Source organism: Martes martes (genome assembly GCF_963455335.1).
Source record: "Martes martes genome assembly, chromosome: 8".
Taxonomy (NCBI): Eukaryota; Metazoa; Chordata; class Mammalia; order Carnivora; family Mustelidae; genus Martes; species Martes martes.
In genome coordinates this window covers 94,029,582-94,041,861 of record NC_137895.1, presented here as the reverse complement: position 1 = coordinate 94,041,861, position 12,280 = coordinate 94,029,582, and the positions used below count along the sequence as shown (strand labels likewise).

The window sequence follows — 12,280 nt, the reverse complement described above, 5'->3', positions numbered from 1 at the left end:
TCTGTTGTCTTATCCCTAATATTGCCTTGCTTCATGATAATTTGAATGTCACTATCTACCCTTTCGCTGGGCAAAATTAATTTTTAGATTATTTTATAGGATGAAATGAGCCCCAAATTGCTTTTTATCTAGCAACTGTAAATATGTTTGCCCACAACATGGGATCAGCCAATTATATAAACCAATTAATAACCAAAATAAAGAAACATATTGATAATAATACATCAGTAATAGGAGACCTCAACAGTCCACTCATAGCAATGCACAGATCATCTAAGCAGAATATCAACGAAGAAACAAGAGCTTTGAATGATACATTGGACCAGAGGGACTTTGTAGATAAATATAGAACATTCCTACCTAAAACAAAAGATACTCATTCTGCTCATATGGAACTTTCTCCTGAACAGACCACATACTGGGTCACAAATCAGGTCTCAACTGATACCAAAGGACTGAGATTATCCCCTGCATACTTTCAGACCACAATGCTACTTTTTACTTAATAGGAACTAACTTCTCCTTAACTTTCTTTCAATCCAAACAGGAGAAAACAAATCTGTTTTGATGGAAAAAATATGACCAAGGAGACAGAGGAGAGGACCAGGTAAAGGCACTCATCTGGAAGGGGGCACATTCTCCTTAAGGGGAATATTGAAACTGGAAACACAAAGCTTTTAATAGTCATTGAGACATTCAGCCCCATATACAAACCTCTCATTATGTGAATGCTCTGGAGATACAAACATTCAATGAAGTTTCACTGATTACTCTGCCATGCCACACAGTGTTGTAGGCATGGAGTTTTAGTGGTAAAACAGAACCAAGTTCCCACTCTGCCAAGGGGCTACCTTCTGGTGGGAGATATAAGAAGAAAGAAAGAAAGAAAGGAAGAGAGAAAGATAGGGAGGGAAAGGAAAAGAGAAGATAAAAAAGGAAAGGAAAGGAAAAAGAAATAGAGAGAGAGGATGTAATCACTATCAGGTAATGATAATACAAAGATAATATGATAATACAAAGAAGGTAATGATAATACAAAGAAGTAAAAAAAAGGCAGGAACTAGAGCTTATCTAGGGGCAGGGAGGGAGGAAAGGGAGGTTATTTTGAAGCTGTGGAAGGGACGTTTCTCTGGGAGGTGAAATCTGAGCTAGGGGGTGATCAAGGAAGCACAGCCCAGGCCTGGCTGAAGGAACAACAACTGAAACTATCTTCAGGTGAGTATAACCTTGGCATGTTCCAGAAACAAGAGGAAAGAGACTAAGCATGGTGCTGCCAGAGGGAGATTGATACAAATCAGAGCAGAGAGGTAGGAGATAAGGTTGGGGAAGGAAGCAACTCCTGTGGGTCCTGCAGACCACATCACAGGGAAAACTCTGGATTTAATACCAAGTGTGAGAGAATCTGCAGATAGATTTGAAAATTAGGAGTCTAGTTTATGTTTAAAAAGATTTAGGTTGCTTTGTGGAGAACTGATAATAGGAATTCGAGAGTGGCATCAGAGACGGGTAAGAAGTTTGTCTATTAATCCAGGAGAAAGATGAAGGTAGCTGAAATGGGGTTGTGGGAATGGAGGGGTGGAAACTGGTGAGAATCAGCATATATTTAAAAAATAGAACCAACAGGACTTGCCAAAGTGAGAGGTGAGTTGCAAATTGTGAAAGAAAGAGAAGAGTTGAGGAGAATCCCCAGTGAACAGGTGAGAGGTGGTGCCACCAGCTGAGATGGCGACTCGCAATAGTTCCTGGTCTCAAAGACTCAAGGAACTTGCGTCATAGGGAAGAAACCACCACACGCACACCTGACAAGTGTTGTACCACAAATACACTCAGGAATTTCCTGATCTCTGGATTTTCCATAACTGTAAGTGCTTCTTCTTTTGCCTTTAGCATAAATAGGTCACTGAATAGTGTGGCCTGTTGAGACACATGGTATTTTAGTATTGGCTGATTGTATTGGCTGTTGGTTTGTACAGTAATGTATTATTTATAGTTACGTATCATATAAATATCTATTGCTTGTCACCCACAGAATGTATCCTTCTTGTCCCTGTAAATATATGGGAAAGGATGTTTCTTTTTTGCCAGATTTTCATACTGGTCCTAGGCAACCATGATTACTCAAGATAGAATCTCCTTTTCTGTACTCCATAAGATTCATCTATATTAGACAGAGTAGGAAGAGAGAGGAACTTCATGCACTCATGGTAAGGGTTTCATCACCCATGGAAAGAAACTATAAGAGAGGCCATATAGTAATAGGAGAATTAAACCCCCACAATTCCAGAGTGGCAACTTGCAGATTCCCAAATTTTGGAGGGTGTGTTAAAATGCAGATCACCAAAACCCATCTATAGAATTTTTTATTCAGTACATTGAGAAAGGGGCCAAACAGTCTTTTTGTTTATTAATCCACCCCTGGGTCTGATACTAAAGTTATACTGATCACCCTAGAGAAACACTATCACTATCATCTATAACCCTTGTTTTATCCTGTGCCTTCTAAATAGTACATAGATGAATCATATCCAGTATAAAGTTTTAGAACCAAGGATGACAAAAGATGAGAGATGTTTTAAAGATTGTTTCACCTAAACCTTTTATTTTTTTTAAAATATCAGAGTTTTAAGAAACAGATTGCTCTTAACTTCAGATCTAGTCACACATAAAACACATCTTAAAGAAGTAACTATAGTTACCAAATATGGATTGCCTTAGGATATTTTAGTTATTTTTAATGGAAGCAAGCATGCTACATTTGAGGGATTTTATAAAAGGTGATTTAATTTTTTTTTTTGCCTAGGGCAAAAACTTTAGAAAGAGCTTTTGTGACTGCAATCAGTAAGTTCAAATTATGCATAATTTTGTTTCCAATATTTTCGTCTTGGATCACAAGAAGTCAAGTATAATTACTAACAAGATGGAGAATTCTACCCTTACCTTGAGACATTTAGCATGTACTCTCGTTAAAACTATAGGAAAAACTATATATAGGAAAAGATCCAAAGTTACAAGGAAAAAAATATAGTACATTTTATTGTTCCCTTTACAAGCATATCAATTTCAATGAATAATCACAAACTTCAGGAAAATGCTCATCAACTTCTAATGCCATAGAATCCTTTTGGGACAGACCCATCGGCATTTATTATAATTAATTATTCATGTTTTCATTAACTTCCTATGGTATACTCTCATTAGGTGAAATAAAGATTGTGTCCATATTCCTGTTCTTAAGATAAGTCTTGGCTTTTAAAAATTTTACCACTGCATTAAATAATTAAATGCTCTAGGAAAAACTGTTCAAATAAACTTTATTTCTAATAACTTACTTAAGAAATAACTGGAAAAAATCAATATACTTTATATGAATTATTTTTGTGTATAGACTCATAAAATCATAGATGAGAGCTCTTAACATCGGATGATAATAAAAATTCAAAAATGAAGTTACAACTTTTAACACAGGGCAGCCTGTGTCTCTAGCACTTTCTCTTATAATATTAGAAAATATAGATTTTTATCAGAATTCCAGTAAGTTCATTTTCATGGTGTCTCATATTACTCAGAATAGAAACTATTTGTCATGGTGATGGCTTAATAAGTGTAAATGAAGACAATGAGAGTTATTCTCTCATAACTTGAGTTGAGTCTTTGAATGTGAGAAAGACTCTAGCTCAAGCATCACGGAGACAACTTGCACAGAGTCCCCTAAAGAAAGGAAGCTTCTGAGATGTTCCTGAGGCAAGGGACTTGAAGGACACCCTTTAAAAAAAAGTTGTTTGGGAAACCAGAATTCAAAACTAGCCAATCTGGGACACTTTAAGAAAAATTCTCCATACACGGTTAGAAGATTTAGAAAGCATAAAAATTAGCATTACCTAATAAACCAAAAGCTGAAAGAAAATTCTGCTACCACATATAAAGCATCTCAACAGCTGAAATATAATCTCTAGTATTAATATTTCCTTTCTCTGGGCTTCTCAGACAAATGTATCCCATTCATGAGTCCCCTAATTAGGTACAGCCCGAGACAAATTGCAAAGAAAGCCAAGCCCGTCTCCTTTTCTGCATCTTTACCATCTTCTGATTAGCAACCACTTAGGTTCTCCTGCAAGCCATTTGGACTTTTATAGAACACTGACTCTAAAATGCCAGTGACACCTTACATGACATTCCTGGAGGTGAGGGTGTATTGACATTGCAGAAGAGAACTTTAGGGAGACAGTCATGTCTGAGCCCATAGTTAATCTCTAATTCTTAGATTTCAAGGAACACTTTGATACTGGGCAGGCATACTAACCTTTATGAATCAGAAAGTAAGGTGACTGATTTATATATCTACATAAAGACAAATAATTATCCCTAAACTTCGATTAAAGAAGAAAGGAGAAGGAGGAAAAGAAAGGAGAGGCAATGACTATAGTCAGACACCGTCAAAAATTACCAGGCAAATTCCATGCATGCTTCCTCTATTGATTCCAACCTACCAAGGAGACACCCCTTCTCTGGAGCATTTAGGCAGGCTTTGGAAACTTCTTTCTTCTGACTCTAGTGGAAAGCAGTGTGGCATGGTGCTTAAGAGAGTACACCATGGAGTAAGATTAATTGGGTTGCAAACCCATCTCCGACATGGGCAAATTCTTTAGCATCTCTGTACCTTAGTTTCCTAGTCTGCAACATGGGGATGATGTCACACAGGATGGTAGTAAGTAATAAATGAGGGGACACACAGTAAATGTTAGGAAAATTGTAAGAATAGTGAAAGCTTGACAGGGCTTGAATATCTTCACTTGTCGGGTCCCAGGAGTCTCTTACTTCTTTGCCACACTCACCTATGCAAGGCAAATGACCAGAAAAGAGACATTCTTGATCCTCATGAGGGTGTAAGATAGAGGAACAGTAGTGCTTTTGTGAGAAAGAAAGAATTGCAATTATTTAATTCACAAAGAAGAAAACTAAGAAATATTTCTAGGAATCGTTTCTATTTTGCCCAAAAGAAGCAGAAAAGCTCAAATGACAGCAAGAGAGCAGGAGGAATTTATTTATGTGGGGCTGTAAGGACGAGTTCTCTGACTGAAAAAGGTGTTCAAGTCTGAAAGTATTGCCATGGGAGCAGAGGAAGCTGCCTGCTGCAGACATGGTTCTGCCCGGGGCAAGTGGATAAGTAAGGTGCCCTTGAAAGCTTCTTCAAGCTCTACGTATATATTTCCAAGGGAATCTTTCTGTATGTGTGTATAAACATAACAGAAACGTGTAAAGCTTTGGGCTAAAAACTTAAGATTTTAGAACAAAAGTATTTGTTCTGCTTTTACTATGACACGAGCACAGTGTTACATTGAAGCTGACCCCATATAACCAAAATTCTTCTTCATTCTCTATTTGAGAATTCTTCTGATGCGTAATGACATAGTAAACACTGTAGCTTGATAGAGATCCTTATATTTAGGCATAGAAGCAGTTTTAATGCAGGGCACTTGATTTTGAGAATATTCATGACAGAGTCACCTTAATCTGATAGACTTGGGTAAACATCAAGAGTGTAAGAGGATGAATCTGTAAATAAAAGAAATAAATAACTCATTTATGAGGCTCTTACAGTTTGGAAATGCACATTAATTCTTAGAATACTGTATAGACCAACTGCACAACCAAGAAGTGAAAGAAAAATATTCTTTAGAAAAGTTCTCAGGGGGGATATATGAGTCTTTTCAGTAAACATGCCTAATGATTCTTTTTGACCTCATGGCATAAATCATAACAAATTGAGTTATGCAGTAACTTTTGGAGATGGCATAATAAGAGACCTATTAAAAATCTCATGATATGTATAGTATGCTGTCATAACACACAGATTAAGGATCTTATATGAAGGTTATAAAATGTTTTGTTTGTTTTCCATTTTAAGATTAAGTATTATTTTCCTCAGGACAAATAGTTGAGGGTTTCCTTAATTCCAATATTCCATTGATCAAAAACCCCAACAGCAGAATGTTTCTGTAGTGAACTTACTTTATATCCCTGAAACATGAAAAGAAAACAGCAACTTGGGAGTTTAGTAACAGGAACTAGAATCTACACAGGGCTTTGCAGTCACACAAACACATTTAGCAATGTGTCAGTCTTCACCTGTATTACAGACCAACACCATGAGGTAATGTGCGCCAAAGCTACAGTGCATTTGACCTCCCTGTCAGCCTTCTAACTATCTCACATCCTCCATAACAAACTCTCAATCATTTGGATTTCTGCATTTTTGACAGGGTGGGCTATTTTTTATCTGTTGAGATACCCAGCAGGGTCTTAGTAATACTGCTAGCTACAGAAAAAGAAGGGAACAGACATTGAAAGAAGAGAATGCGCCCTGAAGTCCTTAAAGGAACGGAGAAACTGGAGACCCTTGAAAGGATCTGTTACGGGGGAAGGACACACCACTGAGAAGAATCTGGAGGAGGTCATAGCCCTGAGATTTCACCCTTTCCCTACCCCCACCTCAGGGCTCCCCACTCCCAGTAGCTCCTGGCTACACCTAGGTGATTTCTAGGGTATCTAGTTCTGTCCACAATATGAATTCTGCTCAGAGCACTCATTATTCCTAGTGGGTGACTTGAGAAATGGGTAAAATAAAAGATAGGATATGTGTAATTTGTGGTTAAATGAATAGACTGTTCAGATAACATTGTTTGTTTTCAATTACAGTAATATCACACCGTTGGCCAACTAGAGAGAAACAGATGGGTGGTCATCTTCATTTTTCTAACTATTTTCTGAAGAGTTAGGACATGTTCATAGCAGGGCTTTTATAAAGTAAGATTCTATTCTCCTGTTCTCTAAGTAAAGCACTGCACTTTTTGTGAGAGAGGAGGGTTATCTATTTCTTCTAAAATGCCTTAATGAATGGGGAAAGATATGGTTAGGTTACAGAGTACAGCAACATTTGCTTTTGGCATCATTATCTGGGGATTTTTTTGTGCTTTTCTTCCTCCTTTGCCTTATCTCTTTTCCCTTTTCACAGTTCACACTTACACAAACTGTGTCATTCATTGTAATGATAAAGCAAGTACTGAGTGTTTAGCTTTCATTCTTGCCCTGGGATGTTAAAACTGACAGCTTAGCACCTCTATTACTTTTTATCGGTTGAGTCATTGCCCTTGCCAACACTCAAGATAAGAAAGTCTCACACTTGCCAGAGAGAGGAAAAAAAAAAAAAACAACAGGAAAACTGAAAAGAGAACTGGGGCTGGGTTACACTAACCACAAAATGGGCGACAGAAGGCTGTTTTAGAAAAATGGATGGGAATTGCCATTCAGCAGGACAAAGTTATTAATGAGAAACTGTCTGGAGTGATGTAGGTCATTCCAATAGTCAGTTTGCAACCACCCAGTTAACCAGTGTAAACCTCTGAAGGAGTACAGAAATCCAGCACTTGATCTCCTTTTAATTCAAATGTTAAAAGACCTCCGTTCAAAATGAATCTGGCTCCTTCACACTAAATCCTTATTTATGAGAGATTAGCCAAAAGAACGGAAAATCAAAACTTGATACTACTGTATTTGTGTGTGGGGGGGAGGGTGGGTGTGGGTATGAATGTGTGTACACAGATAAACTACCTCATAAGAAGATCAGAGAACTCAATGACACGTTGAAACTGTTCCTGGACCACTCTTATCCACCGATAAATTTGAGGAGATTAAACAGAGTTTTACGTTCCTTTTCCTCCTCTATTACAAACCATCTTTCCTGACATTCTGCCTCCATTCCTACTGTCTATGTACCTACAAACGAAATGGCACAGGCGTGTAAGGAAACTGCTCATTCAGTAGACACCCCATGGAAGTTTTGTCCTATGGTTCATAAAGGGTTTTAGAAGTCTGGGAAAATAGTACAATGATTTAAAGTTCCCATGTGGAACTAGTTCCCCTTTCTATTGACTGAATCACTGAGGTCATATTGAGATGGAGAATAGCCATACTAATGTGTGCTAAAATCATTTCATGTCATCATTGTTAGCTCTCCCAATGACCATGTGAAGTTCTGAGCAAGCATAAGCCACGTCCATAAAACATCCTCTGCTGATTGATTCCCAATTACAATTACTTTGAAGTGCAAGAAGAACTTCAAGATGCTTGCAAAGCAATCTGTGTGAAGAAATCTCCTAATCTATAATTTCCCCCCAGTTATTCAATTGTCTTGTCCATACCTAATCTGATAGCATTGTGTTTTAGTAATTACCTTTTAAGAATCTTTCCCAAGTTTCAAATTCATCATTAGGTATCATTAAGCTACCAAATTCATTATTTGTTACAAGGAATAAAGCTACTTCCGGTTGCACTTGGATTTATTTGGTTAACATAATACTTAATTCACTTGTGTAATTACAGACATAAGCAAGCCTGGAACGACTATGGATCGACCTCCTATTGGAAGGAGCAACCCTGTAAAGGATGTACTAGGTAGGGGCTGGTTGCGTCTAGGTTTCAGCTACTCATCGGTATTAGTTGATAAATCTTACAGAAGGAATTGAAAGTAACAGCTAATCCAGGGAACTGACTTGGAAATTCTAAGCATTATCTAGGAAGTTCCAGAGTAAAAATGGCCAATTACATTCCAATGAATAGTGGATATGCTGGAAGTGTGAGGGATAGTTAAAACAGGATTCAAGGAAGCCTTCTTCAAAAAGAGGAATGCTTAAGTCGAAGCCCAAACCAATCAGATGGGAGAGAGACATAGGCCCCATGGGATGAAAGAGAGCCAAAGGCAATAAGGGCAGCACGGGTAAAGAACGGCCAGTAGTTCCTAGAGTAAAAAGAACAGGATTAAATAAAATGAATTAAAGAGGTGAGTAGAAGCCAAATACATGTTAAGCTAGAGAATTTGAACTTGACTCTGAGAAAAGTAGGTATCAGGCTTTTGAGTCACAGGCTCCGATTTGAGCTTTTGGCTTATCATGTTGAGTGCAACATGGAGAAAAGACTGCAATGCCAGACAGAGGAGGCTGTAGCAGTAATCCAAGCATGAGCTGCTGATGGTCTCAGTTTGCATTGTATCTATGGAGATGGATAAGAGATATACATGCAGCTGCTAGCTTCATTAGGACTTGCTAACTGATTGTAGAGGTGATGGTGACAATGAGGAAATATTAAGGGTGAATGAGGTTTCTGGGGTAGTTGACATCGGGACAGAGGGAGGTATCATTCCTCAAGATAGCGAATTCAGGAGGAAAAGGAGTAAGGCTGAGGGGTGATGAAATTTAATTCTAGACATGTTACATTTGAATATCCAGTGTGAGATGACCTATGAGTGGTTGAATATACAAGTCTACAGTTTAAGAGAAAGATGTGGGCCAGATATATGGATATGGTAAATATCAGTGCAGAGGTGTGAATAAATTCACAGAAAATGAAATAAGGAAAGTGGAAAATGGGGAAAGAAACCAAGCCAAACTTCCTCAAAATGGTAGCCCATTTCTCACTATTTCTGTTATATGGTTGATATGTTAATTAGCAAGTTGCCACACTTATACACAAAGGCATGTGTATAATAGCATACTTCTTTTTAAAAACTCCAATGCACTAAGCCTGACTTTCCTTACATGAAATAGATGGAAAAGACTGAGCTGAAAAATCCATAGCATGACTGTTCTGTTTCTTGACTCCAAGCAGGCAGAATGATCATTCAAAACCAAGGTGCCATCATTATAAATATTTCCTAATTGCACATCATCAAAAAGAGTGGTGGAGTTGACACTAACAGTAACTGGAAGAGGATGGGATATCTTACCTAAAGTGTTTTTCACCTTCAAAGTGAGTCTTTTCTCTTCCTCAAGAATGGGAGTGCTTTTTCAGGTGATTTGCTACAGTGGAAATTAAAAAATTAAAGTCTCCACTCTACAAACTGTCGCTACTCCTCAATAATGAGAAGTTTAAACAGCCCCTATGAAATTCTTCGGCAGACAGCACAAGAAACAATGACTGTAGAAGTCGCATTTTTAAAATAAGCTTCCTCTTTTTACCACAAACAGGTTAGTAACTTTCTCTGGGTATATATCCTCACCTAGAGGAGCAGGGTGTTCACAGATGAACTCTCGGGTTTCCAAAATTCTGCCACCCCAATCACCTGCAAGAGTTTTGTTAGAACATAGACTTCACTGGGGAAGTCCCATATGCCTGAATCCACCCCCACTCCACACAGGTAGACAAGTACTTCTAGCCTGGTAGCATTCTCAATAAGAATTTGTCATTACTCAAAGCCCAGGTAGACCACGGTGCCTATGTTAATCTTTTCCTTCAAGGTCCTAGTTCTCATTTTGCCTTGAAGTAACTGTGACTATTTTTTATTATTTCCAGCTATTGCATACACTCTGTGACTGCCATCACAACTTATTAGAAGGTCACTTCCCATAATTTCCCCCACAGCTCTAGCCAGTGCACTAACGGTGGCTGTTTGTAACGCAATATACCATTTCCAGCAATTTTATTGTTTTTATTTTTTGAGCTAATATATAACGGGAAAAAATCGACCAATATTAATGTTAGAACAACTGTATTTTCACTGAAACCACTGTTTCATCTGTGGATGGTAGGATAATTTCTAATTTTTTTTTTCGATTTGGAATTTAAAGTTTTCCTGGTAAAGCTAACTTTACTCCCCTCACGTCCGCCAAAATACCTCCAACTCCGAAAGCTGGCCTAATTTTGTTCAGTTGTTTGCACACTCCCTTTTTCTCTTCAACTCCATTTGATATATGTTTCCCAGGACGTAGTGGAGACTGCTGGCCGCAGAGGCTGGAAAATATAACTCCGAATTTCCTACAATCTCAGCTCCACTTTCTCCCGCGCTCCCGCCCGGGTCTGGAGCCCTGTTGTTGTCACGTGGACTTGGGGCGACGGGGCCCGGCCGGCCAATGGACGCGCGGCTGCTCCGCACACCCCGCCTCCCGACTCCGCCGCGCCGGGACTTTGCGCATTATCGCGGGGAGGAGGCGAAAAAGTTTCTTTGCGGGCGAGAGGGACTTGGGAGCGCCGACGCTGCCCGGACTGCAGCGCAGCCGCAGCTGGCCGTCCTTTCTGGCTTCCCTCTCGCTACTCCGGGGCAAGCAAGGGCTGAGCTGCTGGCGGTAGAAGAAAGGACTTTGTCGGGAGCGCAGGACAAGAGCGCGCGCACGCGGCTTCGAGCGCGGGCGGCCACCCTCGGCTGCAAGTTGGTGTCGGGCCCCCAGCGCGCGCCGGCTGCGGAGCGCCGGGCAGGGTGAGAGGCCGCAGGAACGCGATGGGCGCCCCCGAGAAGCTCCGCGCGCCGTCGGTGGCACTGGGACTGCTGCTGGGTGCGGTGCTGGGACGCCTGGGCCCGGCCGAGGGCAGCGGTCGTGGCAGCCCGGGGGCACTGGGGCAGTCTTCGGAGGTCGCCGCCGAGCGCCTGTGTCCCGCTCTTTGCCGGTGCCTTGGGGACCTCCTGGACTGCAGCCGCCAGCGGCTGGCGCGCCTTCCCGAGTCTCTCCCGCCCTGGATCGCTCGCCTGTAAGTATTCTCCTTGAGGGCAGAGGGGGACCCGCTTGAGAATCGCGACGGGCGAGTTCGCTGGGCGCGCGGTTGCCTTTTCTGGGGCAGTTGCTCCTGACCCAGGCCTCAAGCGGTGCTCGGTGGAGATGGAAAAGGAGCCATCGAGGCCTCAGTTACCCAGCCCTCGTGCCTAGCGGGCCGCGCGGTGGGCCCTGGGCTTGCCCCACCTGGCCGCAGGTGGGCGAGGGAAAGGAGCCACTGACAACTCAGACGAGTAGAGTCAAGGTCCTGAGCCCAGAGCCTGCCAAGTGGATTCAAATGCGCGCCCCTCTGGGGGCGGGACAGCAGAGGTGGCAATCTGCGGGTTACTAGAGTTCGCAGTTCTCCCAGAGGGTACGATCCTGTGGCTCAGCTGCAGTTTCTAACTCATTCAGGCCCCCTTTCCTGTTCCCAGCCAGTAATTGAATGAGCTCCTTTCATTTGAGAAGCCTCCTCACCAGAGTTCGGTCACTGTCCAAGCTATAGTAGACATCGTCTTGTTCTCGCCCCTGGCCCCTGTGCTTAATTTCGCTATAGGAAATTCCATAAAGCTTCAGCCAAATTGTAACACATCCTGGTTCCGGTAAGAAGTTGGCGAAACTAATGAGTAGATATGGAAAGAAAGGAACTGGAGTTTTCAGAACGAAGGGCGTGATTTCTGTAGCTTTGCAGCAAACAGTTTAAGAGAGAGGACTGGGCGCTGTTATGCAAGTTTTTGGATGCGAGCTGTGAAGTCTGAAAACCT

The 12,280-nt window shown here is 41.0% G+C and overlaps 1 protein-coding gene across 1 annotated transcript in view; it reads left to right on the top strand.

The window, feature by feature from the left end:
* The first annotated feature begins 10,975 nt into the window (after positions 1 to 10,975).
* Positions 10,976 to 12,280, top strand: part of LRIG3 (leucine rich repeats and immunoglobulin like domains 3) — a 47,095-nt gene continuing 45,790 nt past the window's right edge. The window contains exon 1 of the mRNA XM_080810361.1: positions 10,976 to 11,514. Within this exon, the coding sequence (XP_080666487.1) occupies positions 11,267 to 11,514 (248 nt within the window). The 5' untranslated portion in view covers positions 10,976 to 11,266. The remainder of the gene's footprint in view (positions 11,515 to 12,280) is intronic.